The 24,057-nt window shown below is 38.7% G+C and overlaps 2 protein-coding genes across 4 annotated transcripts in view; one reads left to right on the top strand and one right to left on the bottom strand.

Moving 5' to 3' along the window:
* Positions 1–24,057, bottom strand: part of cep89 (centrosomal protein 89) — a 63,197-nt gene that overhangs the window by 14,383 nt on the left and 24,757 nt on the right. The window lies entirely within an intron of this gene.
* LOC139627490 (E3 ubiquitin-protein ligase RNF182) lies at positions 11,104–23,376 on the top strand. Its single transcript, XM_071488275.1, has one exon. It carries the CDS (start codon positions 19,359–19,361, stop codon positions 20,079–20,081), a length of 723 nt encoding a protein of 240 aa, XP_071344376.1. The 5' UTR covers positions 11,104–19,358; the 3' UTR covers positions 20,082–23,376.

Raw genomic sequence — 24,057 nt, 5'->3', positions numbered from 1 at the left:
AGAATCAAGAGATACATTAATTAAGTGACTAATTAATTCTGTATAAATAAGAACAATTTTAAACAACATTTATGTGTTTGTATGTACTGCTCCTCTCCTATACTATACTGTACTATACTATGCTATCAGACCATACCATACTGTGCTCACAGCTTACATTTGTAACAAAACAGACAAGTATAACTCACTACATTAGGGTTTATCTATAATCTTTGTGAACTAATGCAAGAAACAATTAGGACACGGCGCATGAATTTTCTCTACAAGCTGAAGGGGTTGCGTCTGTAAGCACTATGTGATATTCAAGGTGTGTGATTTGGGTTCAGTTAAGGTTGATTGTTGCACAGTATGTCTATTTCCATATGTTACTATGTCTGCCACACAGCTAGAAATTGTTGCAAAGATAAGATTCGCCTCTTTCACTATATATATATATATATATATATATATATGTATATATGTATATATATTCTTTCAAATAGTCAAAAGCAATATATGTTGAGGGAAAACAGTCCATAACAGTCAATCATCCAAAACTCATTAAATCATCATGGATAAATAACCTTCTACATCACAGTTAACACAACTTGTATCTATAATATTTGCTTTCCATGCCTTTTATAGGATTAACTAGCACATTCATTATGCAGCTTTCTACCTTTCAATTGACACATACATCTATTTAAATGTCATTTTTCTCACTGATAAAGAAAATCAAACCTCTCTGCATTTAATCTATCTGATATAATTATAGACCACAGAATATAAACAGAACCATTGTTCCCTGACGCTTATGAGCAAGTCATCATTAGCACATTAGACATGTGGAAAAAGTTTGTTTAGCAGTGGGCAAATTGAAAATACCTACTGCTGAAATGAATTAATGAATGATGTTTAAATACTGATAGCAGCATGGTATGTCCTGAACAGCCAGACCTTGACATGGATTGGGCACATGGGAAATATAGATATAAACCCCAATCCTTACCCTGAGCATTTAATTCATCACATAGGTCCTCCATTAAACCATTTGTTACTGGCATAGGATGAACAAGATGTAACTCACTGTCTCTCCCAAAGAGCTCTTCAACATCGAGATGGTTAGTATGACAAACTTAGAAATCTGTGATGTGTAATATTAGGCTACATAAACTGAATTTGACTTAAGAGGCCTTCAGCAACGACAGGCTATTTACTCTTGCTCTTCTTCATGGCCAAACTTTGAAGAATCAGCTTTGTCTTTACAAGGGAAAAGCTCAGATTCTGTGTGTGTGTGACTTTGAGAAAGTTACACACAACTTAAACAAACCACAATTGAAAACAATGGAACCAACCATCTTAAGCTGCATTCACAACAATATTTTATTTATTCATGTATTTGTTTGCTGTGGTCTATTAAAGGAAATGAATTGACAGAATAGATGATGTGTAATACACTGAGGGTACACACCAGAAACATTCAAGATGCACTCAAAGAAAGTTTGGGAGCTCAGGAACAGCAGGAAGTGGAATCTAAATATTCATCTGAAACTTAAGTGAATCTAGTATATACTATACACTCAGAGGACTAGAGGCTTAGCCTTCAATATGACTCTACCTTACTCCCCGACCAGCATGCTAATTCCCAGTTGTGCTCAGTAATGATAGGAAGTGGTATAATATTTTGGAGAACTATAATCTGGGAAGCAAAATGCCTAAATCTCCATCAACCCCCTCGGGAGGCAGGGGGGCGCCAGCATCAGCCCAGCTGAAGTAAGTGACATTTAGCCCTCACAACAAGCTGAGCTGAGCAATGCCAAACCAATACATCTCCCGTTGGAGCTGTAGCCCAGAGGCTGACTGACCTTCTCCACCCAGTAACAACAAAAATACTAAAAATTCAGAGCAGGCAAGTATTTTTCATTCTACCTCCCGGTGAAAGATTGTTGCCATATTAAAGTTATTTGTCATTATTTTGTTAACACTTTTGTAACAGTTCTCTCAAGAGTTTTCACTGAGCACAACTCTCTTTTTGTACTCTCAACACTGTCTTCAACTGGTGGCTACAAGGTTTTCAGCAGGGACTCAGATTTGTTATCAGTCTCAGTCATGTTCTGTTGTTTCTAAGATAACATTCAACTATTTTGTACTCTTAAAGATAAGGATAGGACCTGCGGTTATATAGGAGGGTGTTGAAACCTTACGAGTCACAACTGTGCTGTATTTTACATTCGAGCCTTAGCTTTCCATATATTATGCTTTACTGTATGAGAATTGGGCAACCTAAATAATACAAGTGGATGCTGTGGAAGAGTGTTGAATACATGTTGCAGTGACTAACAGTGCACCTGGAGTTGTCTGCTCCAACTTGCTCCCAGGCTTCTCATCATTAATTTTCTAAAATGACCAGTCACCTCATTTCTTTGTTTGTCCATATGAAAAGCCAGCTGAAGTTGGTCCTTTGGGTCCTAGCACCTCCCTGAAGCCAACAATGTCTGAGCACTGCCATATGTACTGCCTTCTGCTGAAATATGATTTGTGCCGCAGCCAACAAGTGCTACAAACAGCCTCTGTTTAGACTACTGTGCATGCAAGCTCCTCTCTTTCATCTTCCACCCTGCAATTATTCTGATTAACACCTTGCAGCCACACTAACAACATCATTATATTTTATTCAATTCATTCATTCACAATTCCAGATGATGTATGAATTCCCTGTTGCAATAACTCCATCCTATCAGCCATAAATCATTGTGTGTGTAAACACATTCACCCTTTCTGCAGAAATTGGCTGTCTTTTGTCATTGGTAAGGAAAAACCTAGCAGAGGATATGAAGCAGTTGCATAGGGTAGGCAAAAATCAAGTACACAGGACCTTACTCCACACCCATATTTAGTCTGGTAGTGTTGTAATAGTAGTAATATTTTAATAAGGCACAAGTGTAACATAAAAGTAAAGGTAAAACAAGACTAACCATATACTGGGTAGCTCCCAATTGCCAACAGCTGAATCCTGTGGGTATCTGGGGAGCTCCAGTGTGTGAATACGTGAATAAATAACACCTCATGACTGTGAAGAAGGCTGGGTTTGAAAAACAGCATTCACTGCAGGTCAGCTAACTTTTCAGTTAATGTTAGAAATTATGATGTTTCTCCTCCTAAGCCGGTGGTGTACAGCATAAAACTTAGTGTGAAGCTGAATCTAATTTGCTTCCACCCACAAGGTAGAGTCAAGCTTTTGTGGTTTGGAGAGTCTACAGTTGTGTGCTGGTTTGTTGGAGGTTGGCTTGAAAGGGCAAAAGATAATACAGTGTAAGCTATAATGTAGTGTGATGACAGAGCTGTGATAAGTACATTTTTTTTGTCTGCTGGGTTTGAAAAAACTTCAGAGAAAGACAAGGTGTAAGATGCAAATAGGTGACTCAGTGGCAGGGTGGAAAAGTTTGTTTCCTGTTTTCTTGTGCACTAATGGTTTCTCTGTGTAATGATGGTTTGGTTCTGTGTTTACCCCCTTGACTCTTTTCCTATTTCTCTGTAATGTCTTTGGCATATAATCATTTAGAGCTCAACAGAATAATACGGTAAATCTTTTTTTTTCATATCTGGACTTGGTACTCTATTTCTGCAGCCTAATAGTACTTACAGATAGCAGTTGGTTACATATGTTGTTCTATTTATGTGCTCCACAGGGCACGACGCTGATGTGGATACTGTGGTTGCAGTTACTGCGGTATTGAGCTGAAGTGCTGTCCATTCAGTCAACAGCAGAAATTAGACATGGATGTGCATTTCATGAGACCAGCAGCCACACTCACTTTGCCACTGTTACGTATCATTGCAGCAAGGCCACCATAATGTATTCAGTGGAAAACAAAAAGCCAGCATCGGTAACCGCTCTGAAAGCACTTAAAGAGCGCTTTCCTGGTATGGGGAAAGATGGTGCTCCCAAAGTAAACCCACATGAACACAGAGATTCAAACTCAGGGGCTACTTGATGTGAAGCAACAGTGCTCAGTCAGCTCTCTCATGCCATTCAAAGCCTTTTTTTATTTCTACTGGACTTGAGCATCTAATAAGGACTGTTCTGACAAACCACACTGACAACAGTGGCTGGATAAGCTGGTGGCTACTGTACAAAATGTCAAACTCTCAGCTGGCTTCTTAAGTCTGTCTGCAACAGTGTCACAGAGGCTATGTTCACTGGTTCTGTAACTGGGATGGAAGATACTGACTTGTGCCCTCTGAAAAATGTATCCATAGGGGCTGTGGAGATTCCACATGGAGACCACAAGAAATATGATTGATCAGACTGCAAATAGAGGAAAGGGCAAGTAATGTCTTTGATAATGTACAAATACATTATGATCTAGCAACACCGATCACTGTGACTATCACCGCAGAGAGAATCTGAAGAGTTGTATTTTGTGATCTAGCTACCATCAGTTTCCAGCGCAAGGCCTCCACCTGTTGCACCGTATCAAAAAGTGATTGTTGTTATTATATAGATTATTCTGTACTATTTTTGTATTTTGGTCCAATAGTAAGGCTGTCAAAGTTAACGCGTTATTAACGCGTTAACGTAACATGCCTTTAACGGGAGTAATTTTTTTTAACGTGATTAATGCTTGTGACATTTGAACCTCGGGCCACTCCGTAGCTCGGGAAATCAGGAAGCAATGCACCGAGGTCGATGCCGCCGTGAGCAGTAATGGATAAAAAAGATATTTTGAATGGCAAGTTCAGCTTCAAAGTCTTGCCAGATGGCTCTCTTGACAGTGGTGGTTTATTATCGTGGTGAATTTACGTACCACCGGAGTACGTCTAGTCTCAAATACCACATTACTATAATGTTACAGTTAGTAAATTGGTATGCCCATCTGTAATTTTTTTTGTTGGGCTTTTGTTTTAGTTTATTTCAGCATCTTGTTTTACAATGCAGTTTGCACATGTTAGTTACTTGAACTGAGAGTATTTCTCATTGTAGCAATAAATAAACATGATTTTTTTGCATAAAGCAAGCATTTGTCTATTCTCATGTTGAAAAGAGTATTACAATTTGAAAAAAATCAGTTTAAGGTACATTTAGAACGGATTAAAAATATGCGATTAATCATGATTAAGTATGATCACTCATACGATTAATCGTGATTAAATATTTTAATCGATTGACAGCCCTATCCAATAGTAATCAAAAGGTTAAATTCACTGCTGCACTATAAACAAATTCCTACACTGTACCTTGACGCAGAAGCATAAATCCACCTTTTTTTAACATGCCTGCAAAAACTGTGACGAGCCCGCTGTTCAGATTTTATGCTTAAATACTTCATTAAGGCAGTATAAGGCTTCCTTACATCAAGTTACAGAACATTCAACTTCAACCCCTTTGTTCATCTTATTGTCATATTATGCTTTTACGGTTAATTACCACAACTGGTTTTGTTCAATCACTGTTTACACAACCTGTTAGTGCTATAAACATCACAACATTATAGCACTTCTGTCATTGTTGCAGCAGGTTCTGCTCCATTAGTGCTCTTTTTTTTTGCAGCCTTGCACTCTTGTGCGTGCCTACATTAAGTGACAGGGAACCGAGCCATATGGTAATTGCTGCTTATGATGAAATGCATTTTGACAAATATGGTCCTGACAGAATATTGTCAGATGCATCATTTTAGATCCATAGATTTTTCTTTGTCACAGCTAAAGATTGGAGAAAATTGCCCGAATATCAATCTAAATGACAGCAGCTAAAAAGTTGCACAGGTGCAGAATATGGAGCAGGAATGCCACAATTGATTATACAGCAGTGTGTTTAGATAAATGTATCCTCCAATCCACCCGATGAAGCACCCACTGTTCTGTCAGACAAGGCTGAGTACTGTTTATCTCTAAACCTATTGTACAGAAGAAAACCAAGTAGACTGTGTTGAAAAATGTTACAGGCGAGTGTGAACCAGGGTCATTCAGAGATGTTTGCATGGCTGTTTTTTTTAAAATACTTTGGGAATATAAACTTTTTTTCCTTCTCTACTTCGAACCTGTCTCCTGCCAGAAGTCAGATCAACCAATCAGCATGCTTGAGGCACAGGTCTGCATGATGCATTGGTGTTGCACGTCAGCTCCTCTCTGACCTATGGTTACCCCATAACTCCTTTCTCTACCTTCTCAACAAAGATTAGGAGGAGATTTTCAAATGTATCTTTGCAGAAGCAAGACATACATCTTAAACTGCTAATCGATCAAATTTCCAAATCTATTTTTTTCAACTTTTGAATGAATGTTACAATCCCCAAATTCCAGCTTGGCCTTTGAAACAGTCACTTGACTGTGAGTGAGTTCTTATGCCGTTTTTCAAATGAATACATGTAGAAAATACAGTTGAAGCTTACTTTATGTATTTTAAAAGGACAACTGTTAAGAAAATGCAGAAAGTTTCCCAAAAGACTGCTTGGTTTTTACACATAATTGTTGTAAATTAGAATTACTGCCTAGCAGTTGTATGTCTCTGCCAGACAGAGGGGGGTGGTCACAATATCCCCTTTCTGAGTTACAGCACTGAATAATGACCAGAAGTGTTTTTACAGAACATTATGATGTCACAAAGTTTGGTAAAAGTTGACCTTCGACCATTTAGATAGAAAATGTCATCACTTCATCAATTAATTCTATTAGTTATTGTGTCTATTCTATTATTTATATGTCTTATAAACATATGAATTTGTGAGTTATGGCCAAAAATGTGTTTTGTGAGGTTAATGTGAAAAAATTCTAATGAGATCATCCTTGAGTCCAAGTGAATGTTTGTACCAGATGTGATGAAATTACCTCTGGGTGTCACCATGACCTTGAACTTTGTCCCTTGCCTGCTAAAATCTAAGTTCATCCTTGAGTCCATTGACATGTCTGCCAATTCCCTGGAGGATTTCCTGAGATATTGTGTTCACAAAACCATGTTTTGTGAGGTCACCGTGACCTTGACCTTTGACCACCAAAATCCAATCAGTTCATTCTTGAGCCAAAGTGAATGTTCATCATTAAATTTGAAGAAATTCCCTCAAGGCATTACTGAGATATCACATTCCCAAAATTGGGACAGACAGGCTTATGGATGGACAACCCAAAAGCATAATGCCCCTGGCCCTGTCGCCGGCACACAAGAATAACAAACACTAAAGATCTGCCAACAGCAGCATGAACATAATCCTCTGGATCAATGGTATAATTCAAAGAAAAGCAGATATTCTGACAAAAAAGGTCAAAGCTAAGAGGAGGAGTCAGGATAACAGAGAACATACAGGATTGAGAGGTTAAGTGTGCCATCTAGATTTGATAAGTCACAAGCCATACACATCCACACAAATGTCTAGCCATCACAGAGTTTAGGGCTGCAGTGCCTCAGGGGCTTTTTGTGAGGTATGTGTTTTGGGACACCCACTTAAAGTCTGGCAGTCAATATGTTATATGAGGTAGATCCTCTGCTGGCGCGCTGTTAGTCACATGACAGAGTTTTTCTTTCTTTTTCAAACCTAACACACACTTGACATATTTGAGCTTATGTTTAATGTGAAGTTCAACATTGTAAGATACAGCAGTTGTGCACTGTAATGGCAAGTTGTTAAAATGTGCAATGAAAAGATTTTTTCCCCAAATGAATATAACATTATCAGTAGAATTGGAGAAAGTCAGACTGCAAGTTACCAAGCAGCTCCTACCAGCTAAAAGCAAAAATAATCAATATTTTGTAGAAGACAGTATGTATGTTTTATTTCACCCATCATATGCTACAGTATAAGTGCAAGTAAACACATCATTTATTCCAATTTATCTTTCTATGATCTATGCAGAATAACAACTGTTTTGTAATCTTGGCTGTAAAGGTCCAGATCAAACAGAGAGTCTGGAGCTCTGTGATGTACAGACTTCTATAGATGTGATAACACATCTTAGACTGTGCTTTTAGCTTGGTGATCAAAGCCTTTTCCATTTCATGACAAAACTTACTGTCATACACTTTCTGCTTTTAAAAATACTGACTTGTTACTGTTAATGGTTTGTAGAAAAAATTATTGTGATACATGATTGATTTTTGCAATGGGGAAATTTTCCTCTGGTTTGACCACCACTAAGAGCTCAGGGTCAGCTACAAAACAGCATGAATGAATGTGGTAGCGATTCAGCACGACTTGTTGCTTAGTACATACTGTTCTAACTAAGTTAACCAAATTAAATACAAATACATTGTTTCAACTGCACTTTAGAATGACACATCTTCTCATCTGATGTCCCTAGTGGCTGGAGGACAGAATTTGTCAGTGTCCAAAACTGTTACAAATCATAGTTGATTTGATGTGACAAAGTGTTTAGAGGAAGATCATAGTTGAGCTTCATCATCATGGTCACGATGATAACCAAGTGGTTAAGGTTATGGAACAATCATGGTTAAGGTTACAAGAAAACTACAAAGAACAACAGTAGTATCCTTTGTGCAAGCTTGATGTTTTTGTGATCCAACCATCCACCCTGACCTCCTCCCTACACAAACCTTTTCACTATAATACCATCATGTAGCTTACTCCTTTGCAACCATCATAATTACTACAGCTTCTAGAGGGACTGGTAACTTGAACATATGCATTTTGTTCTGGGGCACTAGCTGAAATGACTGATGCTGTTGCTAATGTTGGGAGGACAGCCTCATTCTGCATGTGTTCAATTAGCATCTGATTTAATAAGGGAGCAGCCCGTTATGCAGTAATACCACAACAGAGAACAACTGGTCCAGCAGATGCTCAAATGGGATGTAGATGCCAATGATAAGGCTGATGAACCCCAAGGTAGTTTCACTCTAATGCACATTCAAAGGCTACATACTCCTTGTGTCTGCACATAGATTCACATATGTAAATATTCAGATGATATTTTCCTAAAATTGAATCATGCATTGCCTGTTTGTTCACCACAGATAATGTAGTGAGTGACACAGAAGCTGTGATCTTCAGAATCTAGTATATTTTATATCTACTATCCATAGCTGCTTTTATTCTGTCTTAAAGCTTTTCCATTTAGTTAAGTGAATTATAAAACCTTCTGAAGGTGGTAGGATAGGTTCTCCTGGACAGGTAACAAGCTGCTAACATTTTCCTGTAAATGAGTCAAATGAGTTGTAGCGGTTGGATGCATCTGTAGATTCACCATGAAGGCAGGCAATGAGTGGCTATGCTTGAATGTTGCTAATAGCGTAATTATGGACACCACATCTACTAGAAGTGCCTTGATTGACTGTAGGTAGTGCATATGGTCCAATAATGGATGTCAGGGCTCGACATTAACTTTTTGAAACACTTGTCCTTTGTACATTGGGAAAAAAAAGACAGTAATTTGCTTTTTCCATTTTGTTTGCAAATGCAGAATACAGAATTGTGATTGTGTTATTATTTTGCAGTCTACACAGCGTTCTATAAAATATCACTCAGTACATTCAAACAATTACCTCCCTGTTAATGACCTCTTTATTTGATCCTGAATTGTGAAGCACTTTGTAAAGTCTGTTACATTATGAGCTTTGTAGATTAATCATTGATCCTCCCTCTGATGTTTAAGGATGATAATCGAGACAGTGCTGCAATGACAGGTACATGTGATGACTTAGTGGTACAGTCGCCATAAATAGCCTGTGCCGGGCATTACAGATGCATGTAAGAGCGTTTCTACATCCATTTATGGATAGGTGAAAATGAAGCTTACGCATGTGCGCCCATTTTCATAACGACTACTCATTGACTCATACAGCGTAGTTATAACATTTCTTCTTCTTGGTGCTTTCCCTGGCACTTCTTTGGGCTGTGGATTTGGAGGAACATCATTGCTGCTGTTCTTCTGAGAAAACTGCTAGCAGGTCCTACACTGCAGAATACTCGGATCAAGTGCAGATAGGTCAAAGCCTTCTGAGTTGAACATATCGTGGGGGAAAATGTATTCGTTTCAAATCAGTATTCTGATATAAGAGATATGTATTTAACTAATTTTGTTTGTGTTGAATAGCACATGGACATAATATTAATTCTATCCTGTGCACTGCAAAGACAAACAACAAACAAACAAACAAACAAACAAAACCTATAAAATGGGGGAAATATTATCTAAAATAGACAAAATTATCTGTCAACAGAACAGGAAAATTTCACTTGCTAAGATTTTTAGAATAAGTAATATAAGCTTGAAAGAAGTAAGATGTGCTGCCTGATAGGAGGAAATGCCTTGTCAGACAAAAAAACAACTATATAATGCCTTGATTTAAGACATTTCATCTTACTTAGATTATGCTTTTGTGTGCTTGTCCCTGCTCTGCCTCTCTAATTTCCATCAGCTCTCTTTCATTTTCCCTCAGTCTCCTCATCTCGTCCTGTATATCTTCCCTTCCCAAAGCTGAGCTTTGATTGATGCAGTCTTTTCTTTTTCATCTGTGCCAGTAACAAAGGGATGTACGGAGTCAATTGATATTTAAATGCAAATCTTACCGGCCTCCGCTAGGATAATCTTGCAATGAAAATAGAAGTGTATAGGGATACGTCATTTTAACATGCATTTTAACCACCATGTTGGGTTTTGTACTAATGACCACCCACTTACACTATGGCACAGGTGGTAAGATGAGAAAACTGGTCTTCTTGGCGTAGTATCTTTATGGCACCAAAGTAGAGTTATTTTTAGGAAATTATTTTAAGACTTCCTGGATCCTATGACCTCAGTGGTGGGTACAGTCATGAATGAATTGCACATAATGTGAGCACAAACACCTTTTTGTCTTTGTTTATGACTATAAGCTTGTCTGGTGGAGCAAGTAAATTTCTTTTTCACTTGACCTACAAAAAAATCCACGTCTTCGACATGCAGACGAGCCTCGATGTAGAGCCCTGTACTTCATGGTACCTTGATTATATGCTGTAGTAACCGCAAAGGCTCCATTGATTCAGACTTGTTTTTGTTGCTCTTTTTCTCCTCAGTATTATGCACAAGTCATCTTGTCATCTCAAGTGTGAATCAAATTCCAGTTTTTTTCACACAGATCTATTGTAACAATAGGGCATGCTAGATTAGGTAGCAGGTAAACTCAGCCTCCAGTTTTATGCCTTTACAGTAGTTATTAAAAATTCCAATATAATAAGAGGGACTTTCTAGTCTTTTCCAGACAACCACGTAATAACCTACTGTATGTGTGCCACAGTAAGATGTAACTGGGTTTCTAAATTATTCTGGAACACCAGAACACAATTTCATTCCATCCAGCCTCAACTCTCCCCCAGTCTTCCAATTCCTAAATGTCAAATGTCAGCTTCCGTCCACCTCCTTCTCCTATGTGTTATTCCTTATCCAAAGTAAAGGTACATAACCGTTTCAAATCAGTGTTCCAAATTTAACATATGTACCTTGGAGACCAACTAATCAGTCAGTCAACCTGTCAATAAGTCAGTCACGTAGTCAGTTAACTAGTCTGTCAGTCAGTACTCCAGTCAATCGACTGCTCAGTCAGTCAGAATACACACAGTGCACACAATGTAGCACTAAGTAGCTGTTCTCCTACATTCTCTTCATGTGGATTTTTCAACACTGTTTTCTACCACACTATCAATCCATTAATTATCACTCCCCTTGATTATTGGTTCCTGTTATCTTGTGGCTCATCTATCACTCCTTAATACAGCTTCAGCTGCCCTTTGTACCATGATGCCCATGTATAAGCCCTCAGTTATTAGCTCTGCCAAGGAGGTCTGCCCGTCTCTGTGTTTGTTTATTTGTCGGCATGGTTACACAAAAAGCACTGAATCAAACTGCCCCAAACTTGGCGGAGGGGCAGATTCAGGAATGTTTTTATCACTTTGATTAAGATTGTAGGACTGCGCAGCAGGGTTATAATAGTTTTGGATTTTTCATTAGTTTTTATTTTTGTGTCACTTTAACCTTTTGTTTTCAGCTTCAGTTTTAATTTGTTTTTAAAGCATTTGCGTTTGCTTGTTTAGTTTAGTTTTTATGTTTTGAAAATGCTTAGTTTTAGTTTCGGTGTTATTAGTTCAAGTGTTAGTTTTAGGTTTTTTTTGAATATGGGGAATTGGCACATTTGGTCAAAAAACTCAGAAAAAGTAAAGTTTGTGTAACAAAACTCAGCAATTGTGTATTCACTGAGAACAGATAAACAACCATCCACAAAAGAAAACTATAAAAGATGTGTGTGTTTGTGTCATTAACCAGAAAATTTCAACTTGACACAACAACTACTTGATCATTAATACAATAAATGTTTTAGACACAAGTGTGCACAAACTGGACATAGACTGAGAGTCAGACAGCTGGTAAGATACTGCTCCATCTGGCACAACTAAAAAACTGGAAGATATATTTCATATCCACCTAAGAGACTCTGCTTTTGTATAAAATAAATTCATAAAGACGAAAACTATTTTTCTCTATTATTTTAGTTTCTGCAATTTATCTTTTTTTTTTTTTTTAAAGCCTCGTTTTAATTTTTATCACAATAAATGAAAAGGTTTTTTCACATTTAGTTTTTGTTATTTCATTAGTTTTAGTTAAGAATGATAACCTTGTAGGGCACCAGACATATTTATTGTGTTGACATCTATGAGTTTGTACAATTTACGTTCTATTGAGTGTCATTCTAGTTATCCCTCTTTTTAGCCCTCAGCCCATCAGCCCATATCCTGTTATACCTCTCTAGCATCCCACCATACAATGTGTCCACTTAGCTAACAACCAACAACCAATATTACCAAAGTATGATGCAGAATTGTTCAGTGGAAGACATTTCAATGCTTATTAGGATGTTCTACAATACCAGTGAATATCTGGGGATGTCTGTGTAGAGTTTTTAAAACAGGTTTTAATGCGGTGCTAATAAATCAGATCTAATTACATTTAGCTAGGTGTACCACATGATCTGAATCTGGGTAAATAAAGAAAGATCATTAAGTTTTCAAAAATAATGTATATTTGCTTGTATATACACATCATATATGAATATAGTATACAGATTGATTAGTAAAGCATTCTTAAAAGAATTCACATCTACATGAAGCAGTTTACATGTACTGTAAATACAATTATGCTATGGCTTGGCTTTCATCTCGATCTCACCACAAGACAAGACTTCCTCTGCTGATAGGAGCAGGCATATGTGCTAATAAAGATGGTTTTCATAGACTTTCCAGTGCCAATTTGAAAACAATTTCAGGGTTGAAAAATTAAGAATCTGGCAGCAGATAAAGATCAGAACAACATGGGTGGTTGTTTAACCACAGGAGCTCATCAGAAAAACCATAGCAGAACTGCTCTGGACCATCCATCTGATGATCCATCGCACAGGATAACGTCAGACTGGCTGTCCACTGACTGAAGCTCAACAGCAGTTGAGTTCCACCACCAACAAAGACACTTAAAATTAAATTTTAAAAAATTTAAATCGTAATTGTTTGTGTGTTATCAGCATATGCACATTGTGTTTGTCTATACTTGTGACTTAGATGAAGATCAGATCCCATTTTATGACCAGTTAAAGCAGAAAACCTGGTAAACACAAAGGGTTTACAATTTTTTTCTTGCCACTGTAGTTCTATAGCTTTTGAGCTCTTGAGTTTTTGTTCTCTTCCCTTTCCTTTCAAGGGGGCAGGAGATTGCATATTCTGTTGCATTCCCTTGCATGCATGCACTTCGTACCTACATAGGCCACACTCAGAATGTGCATTTATGTGATCAGTTGTTTGTCTGTTTTGCCAACCCAGCCAGGGACAAAGCTCTGTCTAAACTGTGGTTTTCTCATTGGACTGTAGAGGCTATCGCTCTGGCTTACAACAGCAGAAGCATCCCGTCGCCTCAGTGTGTATGGGCACATTTGACCAGAGACATGGCAAGTCATGGGCACTGTTTCAAGGGATATCTGTCAGCTATATCTGTGCTACATCCAGTTGCTTGTCACTGCACACTTTTGTTCAGTTTTACTGTTTGGATGTGATGCCCCCTTTCAGTGGCTCATGCTGTCCATACATGCCCCATACTTTGTGTTGTACCAAGCGAATCAACTAAAAAGGAATGAATTGTGGCTATAACTCCTGTTCCCTGAGAGGAACGAGGTACAGCACCTCATTGCCCCATCTGTGCATTTGGGCTCAATGAAGGGTGGCTGTTGAATTTAAGGATGACTGTGTTGACAGATGTATACAGCTTGTGCAGGCGGGGCCTCACATACACCGTCACAAGTCATCAGTCTTCAGACGTGAATACAGGTGTCTTCAGTCAGACCAGACAGGGACATGATGATATCACGTTCCTCTCCATCAGGGAACAGATGTTACAGTCATAACACTTCTATTTGGTCGGTTTGTATACAGTTGCATGTGTGGATCTATTGAAAACACCCTACAGGATGCACACTTCTGGCCACTGCAGCACAATAATGCATATTGATAGCTGGAAGTGGTATTGTGCCATTAAAGGTTGCCATGAGCCAATAAAAGATATGAAAAGTATCAAAACATTTTTAAAAAAGGATTTTAAAAATGGCTTATGAGATAACAAATGTATTCTTAGGCCTCGAGGAGACAAGTCTTTCTGGTAAAGCTAAATGTTTGTTTACAATGAGAACTCCACAGGATAGCTTTAGAGACAAGTGTAACCTTTACATTTGCGTTCATGTTGCATGTTGCATAATAAGGAGCTGAAATTTCCTATGCACAATCCCAGTGCTGTGGCCTTTCTTTACAACATTTAATTGTCCTTGACTTCAGGGGGAAACTGGGTGATTCTGCTCCTGGGATTGATGTAGTAGGAGCTGGTTCTTTTTGACATCTTCCTGACATGCTTCAGGAGGCTTTTTAAACGCAACAGACTGGTGGCTGAAATATTTAACAGTCAGCAAGTCACAGAGAGGCCTGCTGGGCAATTGCCAACGCAACATTGACCTATTCAATCTATATTTCATGGTCATGAATGAATGAATGACTGGCTTTTCTTTATATAGAATCTTCCTGTCGGGAGGGGGACTTGTTAATGACCAAATATAGACGTAAAGTTAGAAGTAACAGGAATGAAGAAACTGCAACTATAGGCCACTAAGGCACTCTGATTTTTGGGAGGTTTAACCAAACCCTTTTAAACTTTTTTAACCTTTACTAAATCATGTTGAATTCAACCACATAAACCTGGACCTGAACCAAGACTGCAAGGCCAGCTTCACTGCTGCGACCCAATCCTATTCATGTGGTCATATCTGAGGTATACACAATAGAATGCATATGAATGCATACCATCTTACTGTAGCAGAGATTAAGAAGAAGATGAACACTCATAATAATCTTTATATAGGATCATACAGCATGCTGACCTATATAGATATAGATTAGCATGTTCTAGTGGTTGATAATATAGTCCACACACCACAAACAGCTGCAAATAAGCATGGCTTCAGAGTGGACAGAGATGCTGCAACTGAATTGTCACTTAGACTAGAGATAAAGACCTCAGCTGCTCAGCTCCTCTTGCTCAACCATGCTGACAATGGGCTGGTTACCATACGTTTGCAAATTTCAACCTGAGACCTGAGAAAGTTGTGAGCAGATCCAGAACCATGATGGTCTTACAACCATTCAAGCATGGTCTAGACTCCACCTGGCACATGGAGTTCTGTCCCCATGAAGATATTTCATCACTGCTTTTGTGAAAGGTTACGTGTAAAGCAGGCTCTGAGGATTAATATTCCATAAGGATCATTGGTGGGTGACAGGGTGAACTACAGGAAACAACTTTTTCTCTTGGAGGTGAAGAGTTCTACTAACAGCCAATCAAATTGCTGGCTGATCTGTGCCAAGGGTGATGATTGTCCATGAGGACAAAGATGGATGTTTCTCCCACACAGAGCCCATCAGGGAGGTGCCAAAACCCTTGTATGCAGGAAAAGCTGTCCAGTTCCTCCCCATATACCAAAACTAAGGGGAACAGTTTCAAAGGGCTACATCCGCAGAGGCCTTTGTAGCTTTAAGTGTACTAAGAGCAACATCTCCAAGTGTTTTTAGACATGCCATCATGAGTGCAAGAGTCCAAGTACAGTTCCTGGTACTCTGTCTATTGACTCAGCCTCAATATACCCATTAACCTCAGTGTTGTTAACTACTCTTGACACAACCACCAATGAAGCCCACCAAGATAGTCTGGCCCCCAACAACAAGATTATTTGGTTAAAAAACACCTACTGTGTATTTCTCTACCAGTATAAGACTGGGATTCATATTTCATCTTTTGCTGTAGAGTATTTCAAGAGAAGAGGGTATAAAAAAACATAAATGGTAATCTCCATAAATCTGGAACATAAAATAAGTCGATCATAAAACTGTAGAGTTTCCTACATCAATCATTCTTAAAAGATCAGAAATATATGAAAGTAATTTACATATATAATAAGGCTTTGTAAACACAAAACATATAGGTGGATGGTAAATAGCATTAAGAGGTTCCAAAATAGTTGGTGATACATGCACATACTGCACTGTCTTCATAATCAAATAACTTATTTTCTACTCTAAGAACAAACACTTGGTTTTTCTCATATAAAGAAAGCAATATTGTAACTTAGTTAATGAGATTATGAGTTCCAAAGAAAGACAGGAAATTCAACATACACTGAACTTAAGATACCTCAAAGTGCACAGTCTTATCAGTTATCACCAGCAAGTTGATTGGTGTTGGACACATCTTTTACACAGGACACCAGTACACTTATACAACCAGCAATACCACTGGGCCATGCTTGATGACAGTATCTGGAGTGCAGTGTTTCACATCCAGTCCCCTGTCCAATATTTTTCAAGTTGATCTGGGAATATGAAATGGCATTTTGGAAATTACAGTACTGCTGCTCAGGATCCAATCCCTATTGGCCCCTGTTTCACAACCTTCATGGACACTGTAAGAAATCCACAGTTTAGCCTTGTCCTGTAGAGAAGAGGTGGAACAATACAGTGGTATGAGTGTTACAATAACAAACTACAGGTGTTTGTTAAAGGCCATAAACTGAGGATGAATCTGTCTTTCTTTTTAGAACCTTAGCCGGGCTCATGTATCCATAGTTAGTGTTGTCATTTTATTATTTTCGTCTACACCATGGCTAATTGTGCTGTTCCTCTTGAATTCTCAACCAGAGTTCTCCCCACAGAGTTACTTTCAGGGGCTCTTGTCGAGGCATATTTCATACAAGTTCACTTTAATTTTCTCATGATAGTTTAAAAGGGTACTGTGAGGCTTAGTGTAAGAGTGGGTAAGTCTATGTGGTTTGTAATCTTAATGTAATTAGTTGATTATAATTAGTTTGTCCATAGCAACTTATGTTAAACCCATGTGATGGTATGGTATTTCTAGCTAGAACAAACAACTGTATTACTGCTCAGAATCAGTATTCACACACCAGGGGTTCACATAGAGGTTTGAGAGTGGGTTCTACAACTGAAAAGTCACATGCTCTAACTTTAACCATCAGTCCAAGACACAACTCAATTAATAACATGGCATTATCATTACGACTGCATCTCCATTTTAATACTTTACAAATTGGTTAAAACCTCATCAACATGGTATCACCATAGCATCATATAACTGCCACTCCAAAGAATTACCACCACGCCAACATATTAAACTCCACCAAAATATTACTTATATTCCAGTATCAATGCTGACTGCGCCAAGACATTAACACTCTACTATCATGTTACCAAAAGATTAATTTACTTGGCCCCAATGAATCAGGAACACCTAATAACATCTCTTCTCAATGGAATTCCCTTTCACTCTTAAAAGCTTCAAAACGTGACCAAATCTACACAACAAACTAATTAAAGTAAGACAAAAAGAAAAACAGGCTATTCATTGTAAAACTGTATCAATCAAAGAGTGGCCATGCAATGTCAAATAGCCTGTATTAAAATAGTAAAAATTAATCACTGTATCAGTTTTGATACTTTACTTTATCATCATACTGTGAAGATCTTGAAAACAGAAAACATCTTTTATAGTAGGTCTGCGCAGATGACAGTTATCTGCCACGGTAAAGGTCTGGGGCAGACTAGAGGAGGTGGGGGCTCCTGAACCTCATTCCTATTCAGGCTGGGTGTCTATGGATGCATGCTTACAGCTATTTGACCTTATTAATGATGAGTGACAGTGTCTTGCTGTTTCTCCATGGAGAAGACACATCACTAGAGTTTTCTTGTATCAGTCCTTTAGGACTGCAGTAGCTGTCAGCAATGATGTACAATCCCAGTGAAGCTGTTCAAACCAACTAGACCTGATACAGTAATGTCAGTAACACAAGTATTGGTAATTTGCACATACACACTTGCTGAAACCAAATTCCCAGATTATAACTTGAATTTGTCTGTACAGGTGGTCAGTGCAGACAAGTGAGTGCTGTGTTTGAAGCATGTGCCTGATAAGTTTTGATAATATTGTGTGAATTGTGATAACTGATCTGTAATGATGCCTATATTTTCTCTGCTTTCTATTCTTCTAATTGTATCTCCTATGTATCACATTGAATACTCTTCAGGTATTTGCAGATATCTTCAAACATGCAGTATATTTAATTGGTCGGGATATAGCTCCTAGGCATGGCTGACAACACTGACTCATCTTGGGGAAAAAAATGGACAGAAGTGTGATAGTATTTAAATTGCATTTTTGATCTGAATGAATTCAAATGTTACAGATGCCAACTAAAACATTTGTTTGCTCAGTGACATTAGTCAGTATAAACAACATAGAACTGAATAGCTTCCAACAAAAAAGTTTCTTTTCTCTAGTTTCACATCCTAACAAACCACATAAAAAACTAAACAGGGCTTTATATCATCAAAGCGACAACACATAAACAAAAGAACTAAAAGAAACAATGTAAAAGATTCAATTCAGGGGTCATTTAATTATGAGCTGAACAAAAATATTGTATTCTACACAAAACCACTGAATCAACAAAAACTGTTGAAGGAGCAGCTATGCCTGCCACCTCTCCCCAAAGATCAATAGCATTACTGGCTCTTGCTTTGCCACAAACGGCTCTGTGATGACACCCTGATCTAATTCCCAAATCATAAATCATTAATCAGCAGCAGGTACACAGAGCAGAAGCAGCCAGAGAAGAAGGTAAAGTCCTGACCTTTTCCTGCTGGGCAGAGATACACCAGATACTGTAGTCAGAAACATCTGCTTGTTTCAGTGCCATCTCTAACATCATATTCAAAGTCACATGTAATGCTGGACCAGATAAAATCATTATTCTTTTCTCAATCCATCTCTTCCTCTCTCTTTCCCCAGAACATGACTTGAAGATGAGCTGCCCTCAGCCTGAGTTAGAGGAGAAGGACTGTCCTCCACCAGAGGAATTAGAGTGTAAAATCTGTTACCAGCGCTACAACACCCACAACCGCAAGCCTAAGATCCTAGACTGCCTGCACCGGGTCTGTGCGCGCTGCCTCATTAAGATCCTGGACATTGCTGACGGTGCAGGCTGTATCTCCTGCCCCTTTTGCCGACACCAAACTGAAATCACAGAGTTTGAGGTGTCAGTCCTGCCTGACGATGCAAACATCATGTCCCTCTTGGCGATGCGTGACAAATCCTGGAGCTCCGACCACAACAGGGAGGTGGTCTTGACTCCAAAGAGTTTCTCCTCCTCTAGCCCATCTCATGACTCCTCCAACTGCCTGGTCATCACCATAATGGAAGTGCAGAGGAACTCGCAGCACTCCCCAAGCCGCTCTGACATTTACACTGAGCAGAGTCTGGACTCAGTATCAGTGGGCTCGAATGGGCCAGCCGATCAGGACGCCCTGTCTAAGCTTTGTAATCATGTCCCACGCATCCTGGTCTGGCTGCTGGGTTTCTTATACTTCGGCTCACTGCCTCTAGGAATCTACTTGTTAGTGATCCAGAGAGTGACTCTGGGTATTGTATGTGTTAGCTTAGTACCATCAAGTTTGACAGTTTGCCTGGTCTATGGATTCTGCCAGTGTCTGTGTCAGGGTATGTGTGACTGCTCTTCCAGGGGCTGATATGACGCCACTAAATTGGTTGTCCTCGGACGGGATATCGTCAGCTGCAGAAAACATGCATTTGATTTGTCATGTAGATAGATATGAGGCCAAAATGTCAAGGTGATGCCGTTTCCTTAACAGGAGACTGACGGACTACCAGTCAGTTATTTACATGCAAATAATGGGCCATTCAGAACACCTAAGAAGACTATCTCCAGTGATGGTCTACTCTTTTGGCCTGACTAATCAAACTCAGAAACCAGTTCGAGCCACAGCCACTGACAAGCTATGTTAGTGGGAGCGGCGCCTATACCTGTATTCCTGTAATGTATTCCTGTGACCTTATTTGTTGTGTGTTGTGTGTATGAACTAAACTAACATAAGATTTGAGAGCGGACCTTTAATCTTTGACTTACAGTGTTGGTAAAGTCCTGGGCCCTCATTTATCAGTTTTGTATAACAACAAAAATCTTGCAATCATTTTTAATTGAACCGTGCATTTAATTATTTGCAACTTAACATTATGACGCCTGTACATTTCGATTCAACTCTAAACTATGAATACACACAGCAACTTCTGGTGAAAAAGGAGCACTGCAAGTGAAACACCATACACCAAATGGCAAGGGTATCTATATCATGGACCACATGAGCAAACTATTAAGAAAAATTAACAGTATTTGAATAATCTACTTTACAAGTGCGGTCTCAGGATATAATTAAATCAATTAACAGCTGCATTTATGCATGACTAGATAATTGCCAGTTGTCAGTAACAAATAAGTGGGGGAAATAAGACAGCATTTATTTTAGTGCTACATTTTACCAAATGTTTTTTTCTCTCCGTTAAAGCTACAGGTAACTCAGAATTGAATAGATGTTAACTGCCACACTGGTCTTGCCATCAGTTCCTGAAAATATCAATAACTGTATATTGTATGAAGGAAAAACACTGACCCTGACATCTATGGATTTAAAGATATCAGTCTATTAAACCTGCCGATACAAGTCTGTTTCAACATCTCTATATTCTGGCTGACACTCCGTGTAAAACTGAATATGGAATAGTGATTGACAGGTCATGAATTAGCTGGAGCTGTGAGAAGAGGCATTTCTGTTTATTATTGAAAAATGCAAGATTACGCAAATATTACAGGAAAAAACTTTCAGATTTTCCAAGTGAGGGAGAAAAAGAATATTTGCATGCAGTGCACATTTCAAATTACAAATTACTTAATTAAGTATGATTTGGCCATGATACTTTGTTACCTGTTTTACTGTTGCAGCAGTAGCTTTGGGCATTCAGTATATGTGATGAAGTTGTTGAAGTATTGCCTATCTAATCTGCCCCTCTCATTCTCTCTATCTGCCTCAAATACACACATGCCATTCAAGTTGTTGCTTTGAATCTATCTGGTACATGTAACATATAAGCCAAACTCATATCTCAGGTTTTTTTTTTGATACTCTTTCAGTGTTTAGCAACAGATGTCAGTTTCTTGATGTGTTGATCAAGGTGCTTGGTTGTATATAAACATATATATAAACACAAATGTCACTGACTGACTGAGTGATGAAGTTACACCATTGGTCAGCTGAGCATTTAAGTTCCCCATTAGTCATTGCTCTTTCCAAATAATTTGGTGCAAACAAGCACAAGAATCAACTTAGCGCCTTTGTCACCACATTTACCAACTTTTTCATAAAAGTACCCAGCAACAAATTAAGCGACTTTTTGAATAAACCATACCTATTTCTCAAAGAAGACAGTTGCCAGTATGGCCCCTCAAGTGTGAGGCTGGGTTTTCCCTCTGCAAGCACACATACTGACCGCACAGCAGCTGACATGAATGACCTTCTAACTTTCTCTCTGAGGGATCATTTTACAATTAAATATAGCTGAAAACACAGCACAGCCATTGATTTTGCATTTATAAAATCTGAATTTTAACAGTGCAGAGCAGCAGCTTGAAAATGGCTTGGAAGTGACTGCTGGTCAATATTTAGTCTTTGTGGGCTGTGTTTCAGTCACTATATCATAGTTGTTCCATCGTCTGACAATGGACATGTAAAGGAGATCAGCTTTACTGGGAATTAAGCTGTATCAAAGATCCTGTTCAATCCTGGCATTAACATGTGTCTTCGGTGGTCTGATCACAAGTGGTCAGCTCTAAGTACATCAGTTCACACCTGGCATTAGAAAGCATCTTCACATGTGCCTCCAGTGACCACTTGTGATGATGAAAACAGATGTTTTGTGTTTTGTTCTGTGTGTGTGTGTGTGTGTGTGTGTGTGTGTGTGCGTGTGAGAGAGAGAGAGAGTGAGACAGAGCAAGGGACCACCACTGACAGACCAACTCCAAATGTGGTCTGAATGATCAGATCTTAAATGCATCCTCAATACATTTTCGGTGCGTTCCTACCTAAGCTTGGAGCTGTCCACTTGTGATCAGTTCACCAAAGATGGATGTTAAACCAGGTCTGAACAGGGCCATGTTGTGTATGTGAGCACAGAGAATAGGAGAAAGACAAACAAATAAAGAGCCTACCACGAAGTCCAGCCATACACTAGGTTTTGACGCAGTCTTGTTTCTGTACAGGTTGTAAACAGCTCATTTGACTCAGAGGTACAGTTTATGGCTATGGGAGTCCTCTCTTACCCTCCCTACTGATATGGTATACATACATAGTAGTTTTGCTTATAGCCCTGTTGTCACAATATAAAGTCTACTGTGTCATAAGTTTCTCTTCTGACAAACTGCATTCATAACCATCAATTAGTTACATTTCCTGCAGCATTTAACAGGAAGCTTAAGACTATAAACTGCATTTTAGGAGCATTTCATCATGTCAGTGGAACTTGCAATACATTAGCATGGTGGTTTACTTTTTGGTGTGTTTGGAGCAAGTATTTACATTTGTCAACTACCAACTTTCTTGTCCTCATTTTACTCTTAGGAGTCAATTTAGAACCTTTTCAGTACAACCCCGATTATTGAGGGCCCTCGACTGATTATTAATTAGAACTTCAGGTAATGGTATTTTTTTCATAAAAATTGAAATGTAGCATTTTGGGAAAAAAATTATTTTGCGCTAAACTGTTTGTGTATAAGTCCAGTTAATTCTCTGATATTGGAGTTCTTTATTTTCTTTTTTTTCCCTTTCCTTTGTCAACTTCTTTCTAGCACTGTTTCTCTTCCTGTCTCCTGTTTTCCTGTGTTTCTGTCTATGATCTACTCAGCTCTCAGCTTAGTGCCACACTTCTGATTAAAGATGCTACTGGACAATGAAATAAATGGAGAATTATTTTCTATACATTGTGTGCTTATTTTCATGGCTGCTGGCTGCTGATTAAGTCCACTCTTTGAATGTCAACATGATCAACATCAGCGTTTAATCTTGCATAATCTGTGTCATCAGGCTCAAAGAGACTAGATACTGTTGTAGGCCAATACGTCAAAGTAAATTAATCAAAAGGTGAAAGCTTATTTGTACTGTCACAGAAAAAAATCTGTCGAGCCATTTCTAGAGGGGGAGTTTCTCATGACCTTCCCAAGCTTTATGACAGAGGTCTGGCCGCACAAGATCACTGTCATATGTCAAAAGAGTGACAGCATCAAAGACAGAGACGACAAAAGAACCATTCCTTTCACAGTTATTAGGGATGACTCAGGATGATAGCATTCCAACCGTGAAAAAGATCAATCAGCTCAGATTTTTTTTAACTACTGTGATGGTCAAAGATGCACACTAATAAGCCATAAGGTGCTGCTGAGACTGATTTATACAGTGCAACCAGCTGGAAACAAAATAAGAAGAGACAGAAGAGAAGTATAGAAATGAGAGATGACAGACAATGGCAGCAGGTCAGACAGTAGAAAGAGATTTTATTTTCTGCCTGACTGGCAGAGCTGTTAGACAGAGTGCTTTCCAGTGGAGCGTTTGTCCTGCTGGTTGTACTGTCCGACATTTACAGGACCCTGCCTTTCATCTT

Source organism: Trachinotus anak, unplaced genomic scaffold, assembly GCF_046630095.1.
Source record: "Trachinotus anak isolate AG129_WGS33_773 ecotype Australia unplaced genomic scaffold, CSIRO_AGI_Tana_v1 ptg000011l, whole genome shotgun sequence".
Lineage (NCBI taxonomy): Eukaryota > Metazoa > Chordata > Actinopteri > Carangiformes > Carangidae > Trachinotus > Trachinotus anak.
Note: the sequence above shows the minus strand (reverse complement) of the source record. Positions and strands in the feature narration are given on the sequence as shown.

What these genes read in the sequence shown, in the direction of transcription:
- LOC139627490 (XM_071488275.1), top strand. Translation starts at nt 19,359, where the DNA reads ATGAGCTGCCCTCAGCCTGAGTTAGAGGAGAAGGACTGTCCTCCACCA.